At 37.7% G+C, this 20456-nt stretch overlaps 6 protein-coding genes across 8 annotated transcripts in view; 5 read left to right on the forward strand and 1 right to left on the reverse strand.

The window, feature by feature from the left end:
* LOC104816276 (WD repeat-containing protein 44) overlaps positions 1-2589 on the forward strand; it is a 3466-nt gene extending 877 nt beyond the window's left edge. Inside the window, exons 2-8 of the mRNA XM_019202887.1 lie at positions 5-820; positions 919-1009; positions 1091-1248; positions 1336-1387; positions 1494-1573; positions 1673-1766; positions 1853-2589. Coding sequence (XP_019058432.1) covers positions 5-820; positions 919-1009; positions 1091-1248; positions 1336-1387; positions 1494-1573; positions 1673-1766; positions 1853-2442 — 1881 coding nt within the window. The 3' untranslated portion in view covers positions 2443-2589. The remainder of the gene's footprint in view (positions 1-4; positions 821-918; positions 1010-1090; positions 1249-1335; positions 1388-1493; positions 1574-1672; positions 1767-1852) is intronic.
* Positions 2590-2811: 222 nt separating this feature from the next.
* Positions 2812-5873, forward strand: LOC104816277. 2 transcript variants are annotated; one of them, XM_010545010.2, is made up of 5 exons: positions 2812-3485; positions 4186-4243; positions 4341-4482; positions 4553-4670; positions 5334-5873. In XM_010545010.2, exons 1-5 carry the CDS (start codon positions 2913-2915, stop codon positions 5385-5387), a joined length of 945 nt encoding a protein of 314 aa, XP_010543312.1. In that variant the 5' UTR covers positions 2812-2912; the 3' UTR covers positions 5388-5873. The 2 variants fall into 2 exon arrangements, with proteins under 2 accessions (XP_010543312.1, XP_010543313.1); XM_010545011.2 differs by having other exon boundaries at positions 2814-3485; positions 4341-4458.
* A 1012-nt stretch (positions 5874-6885) lies between these two features.
* Positions 6886-8071, forward strand: LOC104816278 (uncharacterized protein At3g17950). Its single transcript, XM_010545012.2, has 3 exons — positions 6886-6966; positions 7094-7255; positions 7686-8071. Exons 1-3 carry the CDS (start codon positions 6955-6957, stop codon positions 7950-7952), a joined length of 441 nt encoding a protein of 146 aa, XP_010543314.1. The 5' UTR covers positions 6886-6954; the 3' UTR covers positions 7953-8071.
* A 536-nt stretch (positions 8072-8607) lies between these two features.
* Positions 8608-10323, forward strand: LOC104816279 (60S ribosomal protein L36-3). Its single transcript, XM_010545013.2, has 4 exons — positions 8608-8736; positions 9200-9305; positions 9748-9947; positions 10119-10323. Exons 2-4 carry the CDS (start codon positions 9204-9206, stop codon positions 10147-10149), a joined length of 333 nt encoding a protein of 110 aa, XP_010543315.1. The 5' UTR covers positions 8608-8736; positions 9200-9203; the 3' UTR covers positions 10150-10323.
* A 187-nt stretch (positions 10324-10510) lies between these two features.
* Positions 10511-13726, reverse strand: LOC104816281 (transcription factor-like protein DPA). Of its 2 annotated transcripts, none has more exons than XM_010545015.1 (10): positions 13615-13726; positions 12859-13016; positions 12716-12777; positions 12484-12527; positions 12038-12103; positions 11812-11952; positions 11648-11716; positions 11213-11311; positions 10992-11062; positions 10511-10890 (listed from the first exon to the last, which is right to left on the reverse strand). In XM_010545015.1, exons 2-10 carry the CDS (start codon positions 12984-12986, stop codon positions 10707-10709), a joined length of 864 nt encoding a protein of 287 aa, XP_010543317.1. In that variant the 5' UTR covers positions 12987-13016; positions 13615-13726; the 3' UTR covers positions 10511-10706. The 2 variants fall into 2 exon arrangements, with proteins under 2 accessions (XP_010543317.1, XP_010543316.1); XM_010545014.1 differs by having other exon boundaries at positions 12859-13027.
* Positions 13727-16874: 3148 nt separating this feature from the next.
* LOC104816282 lies at positions 16875-19197 on the forward strand. Its single transcript, XM_010545016.2, has 2 exons — positions 16875-17086; positions 17455-19197. The coding sequence occupies exon 2, from the start codon at positions 17564-17566 to the stop codon at positions 19082-19084; it is 1521 nt and encodes a 506-aa protein (XP_010543318.1). The 5' UTR covers positions 16875-17086; positions 17455-17563; the 3' UTR covers positions 19085-19197.
* Positions 19198-20456: the final 1259 nt, after the last annotated feature.

Consider the following 20456-nt stretch of genomic DNA (forward strand, 5'->3'; position numbering starts at 1 on the left):
GAAAGAGTTTGTGGTGAAGGAGTCTGGCGAGAATGGTATGTGGAATCGACTCAGCGATCTGCAAACCGGTAAACAATTGACAATGGAAGAATTCGAGAAGAGTGTTGGGTATTCGCCGGCTGTTAAGGAGCTTATGCGGCGAGAAAACGTAACGTCGAGCATTGATTCGAGTAAAATCAATTCATATGTGTCAAAGAGCTTAAGGATAAGTAAGAAGACAGGGGCTGCTCTTTTGAAGAACATAAAGGATGTTGCTCATTCTATGAGCTTGAGGGTTTCAGAGAAGGAACCAAATGGAAATGCCAATGGCCCCAACAGCCCCAAAGAAACAGACCAGAAACATGCTAAGAGCAGTGACCAGTCGAATCAATGGGTGAAAGTGAGACAGTCAGGATATTCGCATAAAGAGCTAAGTGCCTTGCATATGTCCCAGGATATTCAAGCTCACAAGGGAGCAATTTGGACAATGAAGTTCAGTTTAGATGCGCATTGGTTGGCGAGTGCAGGGGAGGATCGAACAGTGCTAGTGTGGGAGGTACAGGATTGTGAAATTATGTCCATGAATGAAGGAAATTTGACACCTCTTCATCCTTCCATGTCTGGTTTACTCGATAGATCCCCTGCTGCCGAAGATGTTTTGACACTGCCATCAGAGAAGAAGAAGAAGAAGAAAGGGAAAAATTCAGCAGCCAAGAAAGGGAGTCAAATCCCAGAGTATGTCCATGTTCCTGAAACCGTTTTCTCATTGTCGGATAAACCTATATGCTCTCTTTCTGGTCACTTGGATGATGTTTTGGACTTGTCCTGGTCACGTTCGCAGGTTAGATCCTCTTCTCTTTCGCTGTCTGTAACGTAAAAATAGTCAGTGCTTCTCCCTTTCCATCAGTGTAGTGGTTTACTCTTGCAAAACTTCTTCAGCAATTGCTTTCGTCCTCTATGGACAAAACTGTACGGTTATGGGATATCGAAACTCAAAGCTGTCTGAAGCTGTTTGCACACAATGACTATGGTAAGTGCTCCCCACTTGAAAACTGTCTTAATCAAAGTAAATCGAAAACAGTTGATGTCAGCACCTTTTTTTTAATCACAGTGACTTGCATACAGTTCAATCCATTGGATGAAGATTATTTCATCAGTGGCTCCCTTGATGGCAAGGTTCGAATATGGAACATACCCAATCGTCAGGTCGTGGAGTGGAGTGATATCAACGAAATGGTTACTGCAGTCTGCTATGCTCCCGACGGCCAGGTACCGTTTTCTTGCATTTTGCAGGAATCTGATTCAACAAGCTGGAGTTTTTTTTTAATCTGCATCTTCTTTTGGTTACGAGTGAAGGCTGCATTTGTTGGTTCACACAAAGGGAACTGCCGGCTATACAGTGCAGAAGGTATGACCAAGACTTATCCTTATTTGGTTATTTCTAGTTCATAACTTCATTTCGGGGCTCAAATTCTTCATATAATCACGAGCTAGCGCTTTGATCCGATGGACAGAATGCAAATTAGAACAAACGAACCAGATTGACATGCAATACAAGAAGAAAGCTCAAGCTAAAAAGATCACGGGATTCCAGGTTTTGCTCTCATCTTTCTCCCCAAGTTTCTCATCTAACTTCTTCACCAGCTCCAGCATTAAAGATTGTAACCAGACTTTAGAATTTTTTATGAAACAGTTTTCCCCAATTAACCCATCAGAAGTTCTCGTTACTTCGGCTGATTCCCGCATTCGGATTTTGAACGGGACTGAACTCACTCACAAATTCAAAGGCACCTTACGAAACCCCTCTGATCAGAATTTGCAAGATTTTACCATATGACCAACAGAAATTTATCTCCCTTTTAATATGTGTCAGGTTTCAGAAACACGAGCAGCCAGATCGCGGCTTATTACACTCAAGATGCCAAACACATAGTTTCCGCAAGTGAAGATGCTCAGGTTTATGTCTGGAAACACGAAGAACGACGACCAGGAATTATCAGCAGAAGAGCAACAACCACCGTTCCAACCTCATCTTCATACGAAAGCTTCGCTTGCAAGGACGTCTCAGTAGCAGTCCCATGGAACGGCGTCGTAAAAGGCGAACCACCGCCTGTCGGACGGAACGGTAAAAAACCCGCCGGCCTCCCGCCACTCCCGAAGAAAAACAACGACAAAAACACTGAAGGCGAGGAAACGGATACAGAGATGTCGTGTAATGAGGCAGAAAACAACAATGGAGAGTCGTTGTCATCGTCGTCATCATCGTCTATATCGTCTCGGCTGTCGTCATGGTCATGGTTCGACGGAAGTGGAGGACACGGGTCACATTCCGTACAGCCCACGGCTTGGGGAATGGTGATAGTGACCGCTACGGTTACCGGCCAAATCCGAGCTTATCAGAACTTCGGAGTTCCCCGACGAGTCAGCCGTCAGGGCTCTCTGTTTTCTTACTCCACTTCATGACTACACAATTCGGTAGATCAACCAAAGTAATAGTTGATAGAAGATTTTGTATAGCCCTTTTTAAATTAGAAATTTACATTATGGTTTTTGATTCGGTTATATTCGTGTTTGGTTTTTCGTTTTAAAAATGTTTTCATTCTATTTTTATTAGATTCGTTAGGATTTAGATTTGATTTTTAATGATAAAAATGTTTAATTTTAAAAAAATAGTTTTTTCTGTTATATTAGATAATCGGTTTTCAATTTTTAAAATATTATATCAATTGTTCTTTTATATTATGCAGTTTAATTAGGATTATATTTTTAGATTGTGATTCAAATTTGTATAGTTACAGGTACATGTTAAAGCCTCTAAATGGTTAGGAAAGTTTGTGAGAATTTGAATTTGTAAGTTGCCGCCTAAAATTGGGGAAAGTCGAAGATCTAATTTTCAGATTTCGAAGAAACGATCGGCAGGGGATTCTTCCTCCATGGCATCTCCGTCGCCGTCGCTGGTCTCCTCCTACACCTTCGATGACAGAGACCTCGACGACGCTGATTTGTGGGCGGTGATCGACTCCGCCGCCGCGTCCCACTCACTCACCGTCTCTGTCTCCGCCGCCGCAGGAAAACCTCCGAAATCCCTCGCCGTTGGATATCCCAACTACAATTCGCCTCCGACTCCGGTCTCTCATCCTTCTCCTCCGTCTAAGCTCCTTTCTAATCCTAACCCTAGCTCTGGTCGCCGCCTCCACCACGTCGAGGAATCGCCGCGTCCGAACAAGATGGCCAGATCCTGCGCCGTGTCTGAGATAAAGAGCGAGAGTCATTTGGCTCTGGTTAAGTCAACACACAGGGCTTCGACTCCGAAGTTTCAGGCAACTGCGTTTTCTTCACCGGAGAGTTACTTGTCGCCGGAGGTTGGTAGGTTATCGACATGTACGAACGTTTCTCCGCCGTCAGGCTCCGTGCATAACGACGCAGTGAATGAGATGCGGCATAGTTTGTCCGGTAGATTTCCTTCGGTTGCTTTGTTCAAGGAGTTTCAGAATACAGCCACGGCGGTATCTCAGATTTCCTCTTTGCCTTTTATATGCTTATATTTGCTATACGCCGTGGAATTGCTATGAGATTTGGAAGTTTCTGAACAATAATCAAATTTCTTAGATGAGAGATGTTAGCATCCATCCTTGTTCCTTTTGATATTGGTAGAGTTAGGGCCTTGAAGGTGCTGGATAAAATGTGAGATTGCTCAATCTGTATTTATTAGTACACCTTGTTTATGACATCCTTTCTCGGTCATGTGTGTGTGTATCAGTGATTCAGTAAGTAGTGTTCAAGTGAATAGCAGGAGAAACTTGAAGATCAAAATGAGCTAAATTTAGGCTGTTTTGCTAATATTCGCTCCACTGCAACACAGGAAGAGAGCGCGTGTCTGTGTGTGTATGTGCTTCTGTTTGCTGCTAAAACGCTTATACAAGCATAAACTTCATTAGGGCAGTGTTAGAGACTTAGAATTCGGGCCATGCTTTTTATTCGAAAAAAGTTCTACTTGCATCAATACCATGATTAATGTTTGGGGCTGAGGGTTGTGTTGTGTGTAGTCATTCCTTGTAAATCCTCAAGAAAATTGTGCTAATGTTTCTGCGAAGTTGAATTTCTTGTATAATGTATATTTATCGTCCACCGATGTGTTCCTATAAACGTTTTTGTTTCCTTGGTCTGATTTTGTGACATGATAACATGGTCTTATTAATCTTACAGATTTTAGAGAAATCTGACTACACTGCAATCTCCGGGAACATGTACATTAAAAAGTCAGGTGAAGCAGATGCTTGCTTTTCTGTTTCTAGTTAACCATTAGTTTATAGCTTGTTATGAGATAATTGATTTAATGTCGAATTATATGGAATGTGTAGGTTGGAGGAAAATATCTTTTTACTTCAATGTGTCATATGAGATAAGAGACAAGACCATTGAGTTCGATGACAACAAAAATGTCCAGCGTGCTGAATTCATCGTTCGAGCCCACATGCAGTATTTTCTTTCCTTCAAGCCTATGTAATGTCTTGAGCCCACAGGTCTTGTAGTATGAACTTTTTGTTTTACATCTTCTCTTTCTGGATTTCAGCGGAGGAAGGTTCGCTGATGGATGGGGCTCATGTGAGCGACGTGAGAAGAGATTTATGAAACCAAATCATGATATCCCCAGCACAGCAGAGACACGAGCCAAGAACAGGGCTTGCCAGGTATACTTCCTCTTCCGTGGCTTCATCACAGGTTGTTATATCAATGACAAAATTATACTTCCTTTCTTATATCTAAAACCATCAGCATGATGAGTCTTTGGTAGGATAAGAAGCTTATTGAATCATTGACTGAAATATTGTTGTAGAGAGTTTTCTAACAAAAATATATAGATATCATAGCCTTACATCGCACAAAACAGTTGAGGCCCTGCAACTAGGATTTGCCATCGATTGGTTCTCTAGGTCTCCAGGAATTTCAATTTTCTTCTGTCATCTCTGTTAGGTAGATGTAATTAAAGGGGCTTGTTAAGAGAGCCTTTTGATCTCCAGAAAACTCTATTCATGTTAACCAAATATGAGATTTGCTAACATATACCTTCATGAAACTGATTTTTGTCACTTGCAGTGTCATTGATCTGGATGACCTTGCAATTTTTTTTCTGGTAAATTTAGCATCTGATAGATAATAGATCGGTAGACCACGATCTTGTGACTCATATATTGAATCTTTTTTATTCAAGCTATTGAAGCACATGAACTTCTCAGGAACTTGTAATTCGGACTGCAAATGTTTAAAACGCTTGCAGCTATGGCAGTTCTCCGCTAGATAAAAGGAAATTACTAGTTAACACTTAATGACCTCTCGAAACTCTTTCTTTGTAGGACCTTCTGGGAATAGGAGAATATCGACCAGGCTCGAGCCAGTTCCCTCGGTGACCTGACACTTCAATGTGTCTAACATTTGTTTCCCGACTTATCAGTACCAAGCAAAAAACTACTCTTAACCATACCCAAACCTGAAGATGGTTCCAAAAACTTTGGAGGAAATAATACCCAAAAAAAGGGAAAGGTATGTACCCTTCCTCTAATCACATTTCCCAAATGCATCAGGCGGGTTTTCATATCGTGGTTCGTTAAATTGGGACTGCACACTGTAGAAGTGTCAGAGAAAATGTAGTGTGATTTCACGAACCCCTGCCTAGTCAACTTCTATACGTCATCTTAAGGAAGGATGAATACATCTGGATGTTGTTTTAATGGAATTTGATTATCGCCGTGGGATCCTGTTATGTTGCAAGCCATATCTATTCTGTTTCAGTATTAGAGTATATGACCGTTTTAGGTCGGTTTCAAGTATTTGTAACCTCTTTGCTCTAAACCAAATTATGGTATAAAGATATATTATATTATAATATTTTCATAGTAATGTAGTGTTCGATCTGTTTTGGTTTAGATTTGATTAGGTTTCACTTTCACTTTTCATACACATGCTTGATTGAAGCATGCGGTTTACAGTGTAATAAGACTGTGGAGGTTATGTCAGAGAAATTTCCTGGTAATAGTTAGATTTTGAATTGGTCTAAAAAGGAAAAAAGGGAGAGAGAGGGGGGAAGTATGGGACCGCATGATTTATTCGATGAATAGGGGTGGGGGTCGTGCTTTTTTTACTTTTCACGTCTTTATGTGTATTTTTATAAAATTTTGTTGAATATTTTTGGGAAAATAAAAAGAAAGAGAAAATGGAGAAGTGGGTTTAGGACAGGGATCTGGATCATGATTCATGGCCAAATGGAGTTTGTGATGGGTGTGGTCCGAAAAAAAAAGGAGAAAAAGTGTCGGTCTCGAGGTACAGGACAGGACGACACAGCTTGTCTCTGTCCATTGCCAAACCCATTACCACCCTTTTCTTCTTCTTCCGTTTCACATTTATGGTCCCTCTTTGATTAACGGTACCATCTCTTCGATATATGATCTTTTAGTTTCTTTAAGGTTGGAATAGATGGCAAAATTTTCACCCTTTATTTCTCTAGATTTGGTAAAAATCTTTGATTCGTTAAAAAAATAAGTATTATATGTTATGTATACTTGATACGAATCAGCCGGACTTCTTAGTAACATGAATATAAAGTCTATGATTAAGAATTTAAGATCAATAAATCATCGTTTTTGGATTTGATTATTTCTCGACCCGTATCCAAGAATCAAGATTGGATGGCTCATCTCATAACGAAAAGAGTAAAACTCATTTTTAACCCAGGTTCAAATCTCGAATTGAAAAAGGGTATTCATCTGGTAAAAGTCTCAATGAATTTCTAAATTAAAAAAAATTCAAGCCCCAAAAACAAATGTAGTGAGTGTACCTTTTGTACAGTATGGGGCACTCCTAGCCAAGTTCATTTTTCCACATGTACGCATGTATGTATATATACACACACTCTCTCTCTCTCTCTCTTTATTCCCAAGTTCAAGAGCCAAACCTCTCCTTGCAAAAAAATCTCCAGCCATGACTCACCAGGTAATAAACACTTCTCCAACGCAATAGGATAATCTTCACACATACATCTATACACATATATATGTGCTCGTGTGTGTGTGTAAAAGAAGTGTAATGTGTGCGTAAATGTGGTTGCGAGAGGGAGCAGGTGGGGGAAGGATGGCCGCTGGGACTGATGAGAACGGCGAATGGTAGAATTGGAGGAGGAATCATAAACGGAAACAATCATCAACCCTTCTCTCCTTCTCTCTCCTCCAGCTCTCTTCTCTCTCCTTCCACTCACCTCTCTTCCTCTGATCTTGATTCCCAGGTCAGCCTCTACATACACTCATACACATATGCAATATTTATATATATACTTATTATCTTTTTTTCTCGTTCTTTTGTTTTTTTATTAATTTGTTTTGGCGTGATTCTTTTTAAAGGTTTACGTTAGAATAGTGTCATTGTCGAATGAGAAGACTACAAAAAGAACACGAACCTATTGGATGCTCTTTAATGCCTGAAAAGGGCACGTTTTCATTCCACTTTTGTGATAAAGTCATTTCGAGATCATGAGATCGATTCTATTAATGGAAAAAGATAGCGCAGTTAATTGCGTAACTAAAGACTATCTCCGCACTTACCGAAACACAGTAAAAATCCTTATTATCAAAAGAAAAAAAACATTACACTGTCACTTATTGTATTTACAACCTCAATTCACTATTTTTGTTGGGTTTTTTCTTTTGGAAATTCAGTCAAATGGGTCCTTCCTCCACGACAGAAGCAGCATGACACTGGGAAGCCTACTCGGCGTATCAAACATTCTACGACTTTCCAGAAGATCGACAAGAACAAGAACAGAATCTTCTAGAAGGAATCTCAAGCCATACAACAAGCCTTGGATTTTCTCTCTCTGTTCAAAGATAACAACCGATGCCGTGTCTCGCAACAACAGTGGCAGCGTTATCATCACTCCGCGTTCTCTTCGTCATTTCCTCCAAGCCGAAAGACGAGCTCATTGAGAAACGACATTTTTTTATGAAACTAATTTATTTTTATGTCGTAACAAGTCGAGAAATCTGATGTTTCGATCTTTATGCGAATTGATTGAACATTCCAAAGTTTTGGAATTTTTTTTTTTGTGTACGATGTTATTAGGGACGGGCATATAACGGGCGGTCGCATCCTCCATGAATCATAACATTGTTTTGTGGTCTTTAGTTGAGCTTAATTATAATTATAAGAACAAAACGGAATTAGAAAATCGAACGTTGGTGTAATTAAATCGTACGCTAGTAGGTTTAATGAGATTCCACTTGGTTCACTCTCATAGATTACAAATCAAATCGTTGTAAAAAATAAAATGAACTTAGATATTATTTTTTTTTTTACTTTTGAAATATTTATTTGTGTGATACATTCAAATTCCAAAATTAGGGTCGATGGTTATAAAATATATATCTATGATTGGAAAAAAAAAATTGTAAGGAAACAAAAGCCCAACATATGATGAGTGTAATGTTTTAAGCCCATGAGCTTACATGGCCCAAATTGGCTATCCGGTTACTTCAAACTACGTCGTTTTAGGTCTTAGGGTTCATAGCAAGGTGATAAGAGAATGCAGGGGTAGAATTGGAAAACCATATAACACCAGAGGAGAATTGCTAAAACCCTAAACGGGCTTCTCGTCTGTGATTTATAAAATATCGCCACTTTGAGATTTTTCCCAGTGATCTCTCTCTCTCCCCTTCATCTCTCCTTTCGGCGCAAATCGGAGTTTGGGAGATTCAAACTCATTTTTCCTAGGTAATTTCTTATATATGGATTTTCCTCCTTGTTGTTGATGGATGAGTGATTGGATCGATTTTTCTGCTCCGATTTCAAATCGTTCGATGGTTTTTGGTTAGGGTTTCGTGTACCGAGCTTAAAATTTATCGAATTTGCGTAGCTAAATGGTCCGATTGTTGTTCTGTTGATGTGTACGGGGATGCTAGTATATCGTATTTTGTCATGTGCTCTCGTGAATGGAATTATACAGTGTTGAAAGAACTTAAGACTGAGTAGATGATCATCCAAAATCATTCTAGTATCTGCCCATAGCACATTTTTCCTTCAACTGATGTAGCTTTACCAGGAACTCGTGTTCTGTTCTTAGTTGATTCGGTCTTCTTGTCTCGTGTGGCATCGATTGAGAGCGACATTTGAGATTAGAAGATAAAACTTTGCCCTTATGCTGTTGTTAATATTGTAGTATTATCTGTATTTGCAGAAAAATGGCCGCAGCACAAGCCAAGAGTGGCTTGTTTGTCGGGTTGAATAAAGGACACATTGTTACCAAGCGAGAGCTGCCACCTCGCCCATCTGACCGCAAAGGGGTATGCCCTGATTTTCCTTTATTTGGTTCAGTATTTAAGTTTAAATGTTTGTGTAAATTGGATGGTCTTTGCTGATTTCTTGTGCTATTACGGAAAGTTGAACTATACATGTTAATTAATTTATGGTTTTTAAGCCATTGCTGCTGCTTGCCGAGTTGTGTCATAGTTTTTTTGCAAATCTCAATCATACATTGGTAGCATGTCAGTGAGTTCATGAAACTCTATGCTCTGATCGTGCGGTTTTACATTTTCGTTTCAAAATCTTTTATCTGTTTTCCTGCTTAATCCTATATGTGAGAGGATTGATTGTATCAACCTATCTTTGTAAGTGGCATGGAGCTCAGCAACTGTTGTTGAAGTATTAGAGGCCTTTGTTGCATATATTTTCTTGGGTTTATGAAACCTACCCAATTGTTTACTGATGAGGGCTACTGTGATGCAGAAAACAAGCAAGAGGACTCTCTTTATTAGGAGCCTCATAAGGGAAGTTGCAGGTTTTGCTCCTTATGAGAAGAGAATCACCGAGCTTTTGAAGGTCGGAAAGGACAAGCGTGCCCTAAAGGTCGCCAAGAGAAAGTTGGGTACTCACAAGAGAGCCAAGAGGAAGAGAGAAGAGATGTCCAATGTCCTCCGCAAGATGAGGTCAGCTTTTTTGGGGTCTCTTCACACTATATAGCTTGCGAATATAGAGCAAATCATAATGTTGAATTTGCGGAAGAATTGAATAGAACATAGCCTATGTTTTAAGCTATGATTGAAGAGTCTGAAGCTAGATAAGGATGTAAACTGATGTTTGGTTGAACATTCGTGCAGGGCTGGTGGAGTCTCCGAGAAGAAGAAGTGATTCGAGTTTGTTTTGGTAGAAATGTTTGCTTGAGAATTTTGATGAATGAATGTTCCCTTGGAGATTTTCTACTTGAATCCTTTCTTGTGAGATATGGACCTGAATGAACCGCAGTTCTTCATTGTGTCTAATGGGATATTTGGAATCTATTTTGACCAATCTACTTTATAATGCTGTCGTAAGGGTTGAGGAGTGACCGAAGCAAACGGTCCACATTGCCTATTTACTATAATATTATTATTACTGTTGAAGTACACTCACTGGCTTCAGTCGAAGTATATTTAATTAAACGCCCCAACGTCTCCATAGGCGAGTGCAGAGAGTTGGTGATTTAGAAGACGACAAATGGTAAGGGAGACCCTAAACCGAAATCTAAATAGACATTTTTTACCAATGAATTGTTCATTTACAGTCTCTCCAAACAGGATCAACTACCAGAGTCTCCACTTCCTATTCTAAAACACTAACCCAGATGTATAGATAGCATAACAAATTGATTCCTGTATGTTTCCACAGACCAAGAGAGCGAAAAAAAGAGTCGGATATTCGGATTTTACTCAGCGGGTGGTGGTGGAATTGGTGTTCCAGACGACGGGGCCGGTCGTTCCAGAGACAACACAAGAGCTGGAGGAAGAAAGAGCAGAGGAATGCTGAGAAGTATGGTGATTTGCATTTGGCTGCAGCTTCTGTTGGTGCATCAGTTTCAGAATGTAAGCATCGTCGTGCAATGTGAAGGGCGTGCTGCAGAAACCATAGAACTCGATTCAGCAAACCTTAAATTTCGTATATTTTAAGAGAGTTTGAATCGGGGGTTCGATGTGAATTGGTTAGGAAGTCCTTACCTATTGAAGTCAAAGTGCACCAGTTGCATATCCTCTGAGATCTCGACTTCAACAGTTGCATGAGGACTTGTCTGAAGAAGATTTGAGAAGAGGAGATGAAGGGCGTATACATTTCATTGCGTCAAGAATGTCATATTTCTTTGACAATTAAGCACTACGACAAAGAACATAAAATTGCACTATGAGATCAAAAGGATATGCCACCAGGGAAATTCGTGTACCTGGACTAGGATGAATGGCAAAGTAAATCCTTCTGTATGGCATTTAGACTTCTCAAACACCTGCTGATTTCTTGACGTAAGATTTTGAAGACCCAAGACCTGAGACATTCCGTAAATGTTTAAACAAGACTGGAAAGATGGTAACATTTCATTAAGACAGTCGGGTTAATGGAAAATTATTCAAGCGACCTGTAGAATGATATATGAATGCTTCTCAAGATTAGATTCGACACATGCTCTTGGAAAGTTGAAACAAGTGAGCGTTGAAAAAAAAAAAATACACGCAGGCAATTACTAGTTCCAGGAAACCTGACGAAATTTGTCGCTATGATTTTGCCTCGCAAATTGCAATGCATATTGAGAGTTGAAACATCACTATGGAGTTCCATAATTCTCATGAAAAAAGATATAAGAAACACGACAAAATAGAAGTACCTTTTCTTCCAACTCTTTAAGGTAAGCAGCCTTCTTTTGGACACTGTTCACGAGTTTAGTCCGTTCAGCCTGCAAATTCATATATCGGACACAGAAGGCATTGACAAAGGAAGACAAGATGGTAGTAACAGAAGGAAATGAAGAGTGTGTGCTGGGGTAGATACATTTACTTCTCCCACATCCTTTTTGCGGGTAATAGGAAGTCCTTTCCATCGGATTTCCTTTTTGTCCCTTGCAATGATATCCAACGCCATGAAAACATTGAGTGCATCATAGACTCGCCGCCTTATATTCTTCTCGTTGAACTAATAAATTGTAAAAACAAAAAGAAGATTTATATTCCTCCTGACAATGCAGAAATATAATGTCATGTTTCATATCATGCTTTACCTCTTCTGAAGATCCCAGTGTGTCATTCTGTGTTGTGGCAAAATCCGAAATAATCTCATCTGCAACCTGGAATCACAAGAAAAAAATCTCAATCACAGATTTTCATTGTTGATGATCAAGCAGGGAAAAAAAAATTAATGTTTTAACACAGAACTCAAAGGGCAGACTCCTAATCGGACGCATGATCTAGGAAGGGCTCTACAGCCAGATCCAGGGGTTTTATTTGAAATAACTGCTTGTTCCCGAAATATAAGGTTCGATTGATGTTAATGAAATGTTCTGGACACAAAACAGTTTAATTCAATTAAATGTTACTTTCCATCTAGTCTTTGACTCTTTGGCTTAGCTAAAGAAAACTGTGGTTGCAACCAAGAGTATCACCATTTCTTCAATGAAACTGACATGGTATTTGGTATCCATATATTTAGACGAAAATAATTCATTACCTCCTTATATGTTGTTATCTTCTTGGCTTCCAACTTCTGGCAAACTGAAAAAACAATCAGCTATTCTCATTAATATTACCATCAAGAATCAGAATCCAAAGCAAAACTTAAATATCTAAAACAGTAAAACTTTCAGTTGTGCTTAGTGTGTTCCATTTTTTCATGTAGCAAAGAAAATTTCAAGGAATTTGAAATAAAAAGTATATACGGTTCAAATGCGAAGATAACATACCCATAACACTAAACTGACGAAGTCCTCCTCCAGCAGTTCTTGAGTGTCCTTTCTTCTCTGACCTTTTCCCAACGCAAAAGGAAAATAACTTTTAGCTCCACGCAAAAATCAGACAGACTTTGGGGGGTTGAACATAAACTGACCCATTTTCATTTTCATCATCAAGTGCTAACTTCCTTCGTCCCGGAGTTCTGTCCAATGTTGAAGAATGGTTATGCCTCTTTGGAGTGACAAAAGGACTATGATTCTCTCCTGAGCAGCCAATGTCCATCTCTATAATTCAACAGCTGCTATGTATCTTCTGTAATAATTCTACAGATAACAAGTGATTAGAAACACTGTCAGAGATAATACAACAGTAAAAGCCAACATCATCGGATGAAGTTCATCCCCATCGAACCAATATCTTGTAACTGAAAACAAACGCAATGCACCAAAAATATCACAAGCACATCTAGCGGCAGTAAGTAGATAGCCCACCAACGCTATTCCCTTATTCAAGTCTATATAGCCTCCGTGAGAATGATGAACGATGAACATGATCACATAATCAGAATCACACATAATAACCATCAGTGCAGCAATAAAACATTCAGATAAAAAACATCTGAATATGTTTACCATCAATCCCCTATTTTTAGGAATTATGAAACACCCATGTGATCTTTCTCAGAACACCAAAAAAAAAAAAATCGCGAGCTTCCGCCAAACAGAAACCTAATTAGATGTAAAGCATATCGCACAAGCTCAAGAAGCCCTAAACGAAACGCAGAGAATAAAAACCAAAACAGAAACAGCTCGAATCAATGAGACATCAGCAAAGAGTGCAAAGGTTAAAGCGAGCGCGATCGCATCTAAAACTCAACAAAATTAGAAACAAAGGGAGATGGGTGACGAACCGGAGGAGACTCCAATGGCGGAATTTGAGTAATCTAGGGATTTCGGAACTCCAATTCGAGGAGCAGAAGTGGGGATGTTACAAATTTGTGCGTTCCCGCTAAACGGCTGATCAACAACACGACCAGGTATACAGAATCGGTCCGCTGGCTCAAAACACGTCGTTTTGAACCAAAAACACTACCAGAAACGACACCGTTTATTTGTGGTATATGGGCTGACGAATATGGGCTTAATGGGCTTCAACTATATTGGGCTTATTAATTCTTCTAGGATCTCATAAAGCCTAAATGAGTAACACGGCCCATTTGAACCCCTGAACTTCCAAATCATGCAAAACTATATATATATATATATATATGTCTATATATATGATGTTACCACTTCTATTTAAACCAATTACATTTTTCTATTAATATGAATACTTAAAGATTTTTTGTGCTTATAATTCTTTTAGATGAGAAAACTGTATATAAATTTGTCAATATATAGTAATCAAGTTCAAAATTAATATATATATATATATATATATATATATATGTGTGTGTGTGTGTGTGTGTGTGTATAAATACATCTTAAAGAAACAAATGAGATAATGTATATAAATCTAGCTAATTTGTTTCATATGTTTTTTGGTTTACCCAAATGGCTATACTAATATTACCACAAATGTTGTCAACAGATGAGAATAGTCAACTTTACAAATTGTAGTTTACTAACTTTTACTTTTTTTAATGGAATATAAAATTGCTTATTATTAAAAAAAACACACACACACACATCATAACTTTTTTCCCAATGTTTCAACAAACAAAAAAACTTTTTGCAGATGACATTTGTTGTCTTTTTACATAAATATTATATTTAATTACTTTTTTTTTGTACAAGTGTGTTTTTCCATTTCACTTTTCTCTTGGTTTTATATCATGTATATATATATATATATATATTTAAAACTGTGATATTTTAGTACGGTATATGTTTGCACCATGCGGTCCACGCATCTAACCACAATGATACACAGATAAATTTTATTATATGTGTGTATGTATGTGTGTATATATATATAATTATATATATATATTCCACCAAAAAATATAAAACGAGAGACCGATAATTTCGCAATACATTATACGATATAATTCCCTATAATGGTGTAGGATCCCATTTCCACGAACCTCCGCGATTCATGCTCCACCGTATTTTGCAAATTTGCATGATTTCCACGTCTCACGTCTTGCCCTTTCAGCTCCATCCCCGTATATATATATATATATATAATACATATATATATATTATATAGAGTCGATTTTCGCAAATTAATAGAAATTAATTAGATAAAATTTTCTGATATCTCTAACATGGCTCGTAATTTCAAAAATATCCAAAAAAAAAAAATATGTAAATCCTGGTAATTCCCTTGACATTATTATTCAACTTCGATGTAAATTATAAACTTACATTCAAAGCAAATTGTCTAAAATAACATTAAGTAGCACACATAAATCGTTTGATGGATGAAAATATATATCATTAGATTATATATTGGCGACTCCTACAACTGCAAATGAGACTTTGGACAGTCGGATTTTGTATTTATATATTTATTTATTTATATATTTATTTAGTTGTCATCATCGTATATGGATAGTGATAAGTGGAAACTCCCAATATCTTTTTAGGACACTTCAATGGACCCTCCAGCTCTATTATTGAGTTTTTTTTTTTATAAAAAAAAAAGTCGTTTTGATTCCTTCTTCCTATCTTTTTTTCCCATTTCCCATCTTTTTCTCTCTTTTTTTTATTAATATATTCGAGCGCATATATAAATTATTAGGATATTTAATCAAAATAGGCAAATATGTCAAACTAAAAAAAATTCCTAAAGACATTCACCTCAAAAATGAATTTCCGGATTAAAAAAAATTAAAATCAATTATAACAAAAATTATTTGATATTTTTGTCACAATTACATTTGATCCTCTGACTAATATATATATATATATATATATATATCAGACAACATAAGATATGATATTTAAGTAATGTACATACTCTCCTGATCCGAACTTAACCGAGGTAGGCCGTTTTACCATATTATATTTGGCAGGGTTAAATACGAATACTGATTTGTCTAATAAAATATAATCTCTATCTTCCTGCAATATTCTTTGCATTAAGTGGCCATATATCAAATTATAATCTCCGTTTCACTTATTGCAATATGTGCTCATAAATTATCGTTATAAGCGTTAAAAAGATTTACAAGTTATTTAAATGATGCAAATATTTTAGTTTGTATAAATAATATCAAATTGAATCGAACAAGATATGATTATATATGAACTAAATTTTATTTAAAACTCATCAATAATATTTTTAAAAACAATATTAATTGAATTGAATATAAAATAATTTTTTGATTACTGGAAATTAAATATATTTTTTTAAAAGAAATCAAATTTTAATATAATAAGTGGGTATATATAATTTGTGTAAAATAAAAAAAAACATTTAAACGTAAACATAAGAAAATAAAAAAAATATACAGCAGAAAAATCTTTGCGTGGGACAATTCGTGTAATTACTTCAAAGTTTTTATTTTTTTATTTTTTAAAATGTGTTGTAGTTTTGGATTGGACCGACCCAGACAGTTGGAAACATAAAACCAATAATGCATATTCCATTTGGAAATGAAAGCTGAATTATTTAAATTTGATGGGATTTGATAAGCACATGCACCCCCACGATAAGTACGCCTAGCAATTGGCAGACAAAAAGCCAATAGATCCTTTTTTAACCAAAACCAAAATATATATATATATATTTATTTGTTATTCGTTATTACCTTACATGGAAAAAGCAATGTGTTTCATTTAAACGGGCAATTAAAACAAAAAAAAATGTCAAACTTATTTTATTTGATCGAATTTACACGTTCCAAAATTATGACCGACATCCAAAAGTCTTGTCCCATGGCTATGGATACGAAAATCGGTATGAATGTATTAATAATAAAAAAATACTGCAATAAAATAATTCGTTTAAATAAAAATAATCCAATGAAAACATTAACTAAATAAAACTCGAAATAATTGTTCAAAACTATATAATTTGTATGGTTCTATATGTTGTTTTAATTCCATTTACGGGGAAAAAAGATTTTTTTTTTTAAAAAAAATCCATGGAGCCGTCACCGTGAACTAACGGTAGAGAGGGGAGTGGGGTGGGCGGTCAGGTGGTATCTAGTTCAGGCTGTTTCGTCTCTCTCGCTGACTCACGAAGCTTTCTCTTACATAACCACCTCTCGTTCACACAGTCCCGGAGAATTTCAGACCGGAGGTTTCAATTTCTCATGACTTTGATCTCCTGGTGAAGAAGCTGCTGATTGATACGGTGGAAATGGAGGACGAGGTCTGTGTATGCAATTGGTCTGTCTCTTCGTCTCCATTTCTCATTGCTTATCCCGAAAGGTACTTTCTTCTGGGAAAGATCTCTCCCAGTTTCTAGGGTTCTGATTCATGAAAATTTGGTGTGATTATCCCTTTTGGATCGTGGGTATTGCGAGATAAGGAATTTTTTTTTTTCTCTCGTGATGGGGTTGATGTGTTTGGGTCGGTACTTTCCACCGGTTTTTGGGGGGTTTCGGGAGATTCTAGGGTTAGGATTAGATATTGTGTTTCTCTAGTGTCTTCGCTCAAATCTCTTTCTGTCTCTCCGTCCGGTAGAGATTGAAGAGATTTCTGGCATTTCTTTTAATCCGGATTTGGATCTCATTTGGTTTTGTCGATGCCGGTTTATCGGAAAATCGTGGATTTCGGTTCCTGATTGTGAAATCTAGGGTTTTCCTGGAAGGGAGATCCTGTGGAGATTGATACGACGCACTCCCATTTCCAATCTTATTGACCCCCACGAAGCAAGATGGAGAAGAAGGGAAGGTGATTTGGGAAATGAAAGGCTCGATTTTTACCGTTTTACCAATGGAGAATCATCACCCTTCCACCCTCTTATCCATGGATTCTAGTGCCTCGTCTCATGAGGAGCTTGATCTGGAGATTAAAAATGGTAACGGTAATCAGCAAATTACGCTTTACCACCCGCCCGATATCAATCTGCCGTTGCTGGTAGGACGAAGCTCCTCCCCTTCACAAGCGTGGATCTCAGATTCTTGTGATAACATTTTGGATGTTGGGCTTAGCTCGCAGGCTTATGAGACTGAGACTTTCCTCAATGTGGTTCCTAACAAGATCACGAAGAAATGTTTTAAACGGTGCGATAGTATTTGGGGTGCCTGGTTCTTCTTCAGCTTCTACTTCCGGCCTGCCTTGAATGAGAAATCCAAGTGCAAGGTCATGCGTGACAGCAAGTGCGGTTCCTTTACTGGGTTCGATAAATCCGACCTCAAGCTTGATGTTTTTCTTGTCCAGCACGATATGGAGAATATCTATATGTGGGTTTTCAAGGAAAGGCCTGAGAATGCTCTCGGGAAAATGCAGTTGAGAAGTTACATGAACGGGCATTCAAGGCAAGGTGAACGTCCATTCCCGTTTAGTGCAGAGAAAGGGTTTGTCCGGTCTCATAGGATGCAGAGAAAGCATTATCGTGGGCTCTCCAATCCTCAATGTGTTCACGGAATCGAGTTTCTCCCTTCGCCGAACTTGCTATGTCTCAGCGACGAAGACAAGAAAAGATGGATGGAGCTGACGGGTCGTGACTTGAATTTCACAATCCTGCCTGAAGCTAGTGATTTCAGTTCATGGAGAAATCTGCCCAACTCTGAATTCCTGCTCGATAGGCTAACTCATGCCACTAAAGCAGCACCCAATTCCCATACGAAGAAGCTGCTCAACGGCTCGGGGCTACACTTGACAACTCATCCATCTTTCCACAGCAATGGTGGGGACTCATCAGATCAATCTGCTGGAGCCAGCAAGAAGAGAAAGGAGTTTCTATCGCCAGGAAGCAGCGAAGAAGAATGTTGTTTGACCGTGAACATGGATACTAAGGAGCTACCGAACTGGAAAAACGAATTCACGGGCGTGATGAAGAGCGTGAATGGTCCGGTTACAGCTGCAAAGACTATATACGAAGATCAAGAATCGTATCTGATCATCGTAAGCTTACCCTTTGTGGATCTGAGCAGCGTGAAGGTATCGTGGAGGAACAGCATAGCTCGTGGGATCGTAAAGATAACGGGTTTGAGCACATCATGTGCACCATTTGTCAAGAGACGGGATCGAACATTCAAGATGGCGGATCCGAGATCCGAGCACTGCCCGTTCGGGGAGTTCGTGAGGGAAGTGCAGTTGCCAAGCCGGATTCCAGAAGATGCAAAGATCGAAGCGTATTTCGACGGGGCGATTCCGGTTCTGGAGATTATGGTGCCAAAGTTAAAAGGAGGAGAGGAGGAAGAGCATGAGGTTAGGGTTTGTCTAAGGCCTCACCTTGGAACCAGCGAGCTCATGTTGTGATTCTCTTGATGTTTTAACAGTGTATCGTTGTTGTTAACTTGCAAGGCGAAAAAAATAATGCAAATTGGTATGCTAACTGCTTTTACTTGGTTGATATTATTGTTTTTTTTTCCCTTTAAGCATCAATTAATATTATATAGTTTGAAGCTAAATAAAAGTAATCAATTTAGTGAAAATATTACTCTGACGCAAGAGAATCTAGCGCGTGAGCATTACTCGCGGAACGTGCGCGTGGGGAGTGAATGACGCTGTTCTTTGGATAATTCAAGCCCAATAAAATTGAAACGGGAAGCTCATATTTAAATAGCCTTATCTCCCAATCTAAGCCCAAATCACACAAAAATTAGATAAATATATATTTTTTTATAATCATGGTTTCCGAGTCTTCGACCCGACTACATCACACGGGATCAGTTTTTGTATAAGTATCATTTTGGTCCAGAAATTACATCTCTTCCCACCAATAGAATCGAACCCAAAACCTTGAAGATGACTCTGTCACCCCTCAACCATTGGATCACCAGCTATTAGATAAATATTAGCATCGAAACTAAACATGAATATATATATATATATTACCAAACTTTTGACGAACATAAGATATTGTTTGCATACAAAAATATAAGATATCGCGTAATTGGATAATAGTCGAAATAAAAAATAAAAAGTTCGAGATTAAATTCATATCAACTATTTTCTCTTTTTAGAATTTAGATAAATCGATTAAATCGAAAGTTACTAATGGAATAAAAACAAAAAAATAATGAATAAAAAAGACGTGGATTTAATGATTTAAACTGTCACGTTATTTTCATTATATTTTGTTTTTGTAATTTAATAATTTATAGATTTGGATGTTTGCATGTAACTGTGATATTGACGGCTTGACTCATCAGCCAAGCATTTGCCTGATGATGAGCCCACCCAACTATATGCTTTAGTATCCGTCAAATTTCATTAAAGAATAGACTAATTTCACATTGCATTTATTTATTATACATTCTAATTTTAGGCATTATTTCCTATTTGTTCATCTATTGTAGTTACCTAAATAAATTCGGATATCATATATTTTTTAAAATTAAAAAATAAAATAAAATCCCTTCGTTCCAAACGTTTTCCATACAAATTTAAAAAAACATGTCATGTCATGTATGTATGTATGTATGTATGTATGTATGTATGTAGATAGAGGGGTTTTGTTGTTATCTTAGAAAGACTCCGCGTGAGAAGGAGGCTTTAGTCCCTACTCAAGGGGTGTTTGCTTCTGACGTAGATAGATATTATAATTTTTATCTTATAACATAAGGTTTATAGCGCTCCATAGATCTTAATCAATGTTTTGTAACATCCACCAATATAATATTATTTG

This window comes from Tarenaya hassleriana, unplaced genomic scaffold (assembly GCF_000463585.1).
Source record: "Tarenaya hassleriana unplaced genomic scaffold, ASM46358v1 Cleome25, whole genome shotgun sequence".
NCBI lineage: Eukaryota > Viridiplantae > Streptophyta > Magnoliopsida > Brassicales > Cleomaceae > Tarenaya > Tarenaya hassleriana.

Excerpts from the sequence above, each read along its gene's own strand:
- LOC104816282 (XM_010545016.2), top strand. The coding sequence starts at position 17,564 with ATGAAAGGCTCGATTTTTACCGTTTTACCAATGGAGAATCATCACCCT.
- LOC104816277 (XM_010545010.2), top strand. The coding sequence starts at position 2,913 with ATGGCATCTCCGTCGCCGTCGCTGGTCTCCTCCTACACCTTCGATGAC. Across the intron at positions 4,483-4,552 it reads TTTCTTTCCTTCAAGCCTAT|CGGAGGAAGGTTCGCTGATG; the intron begins GTAATGTCTTGA and ends TCTGGATTTCAG. Across the intron at positions 4,671-5,333 it reads CCAAGAACAGGGCTTGCCAG|GACCTTCTGGGAATAGGAGA; the intron begins GTATACTTCCTC and ends CTTTCTTTGTAG.
- LOC104816279 (XM_010545013.2), top strand. The coding sequence starts at position 9,204 with ATGGCCGCAGCACAAGCCAAGAGTGGCTTGTTTGTCGGGTTGAATAAA. Across the intron at positions 9,306-9,747 it reads GCCCATCTGACCGCAAAGGG|AAAACAAGCAAGAGGACTCT; the intron begins GTATGCCCTGAT and ends ACTGTGATGCAG. Across the intron at positions 9,948-10,118 it reads AATGTCCTCCGCAAGATGAG|GGCTGGTGGAGTCTCCGAGA; the intron begins GTCAGCTTTTTT and ends ACATTCGTGCAG.
- LOC104816281 (XM_010545015.1), bottom strand. The coding sequence starts at position 12,986 with ATGGACATTGGCTGCTCAGGAGAGAATCATAGTCCTTTTGTCACTCCA. Across the intron at positions 12,528-12,715 it reads TCGTCAGTTTAGTGTTATGG|TTTGCCAGAAGTTGGAAGCC; the intron begins GTATGTTATCTT and ends TTGTTTTTTCAG. Across the intron at positions 11,312-11,647 it reads TTAAAGAGTTGGAAGAAAAG|GTCTTGGGTCTTCAAAATCT; the intron begins GTACTTCTATTT and ends GGAATGTCTCAG.
- LOC104816278 (XM_010545012.2), top strand. Across the intron at positions 7,256-7,685 it reads CCTCTGATCTTGATTCCCAG|TCAAATGGGTCCTTCCTCCA; the intron begins GTCAGCCTCTAC and ends TTGGAAATTCAG.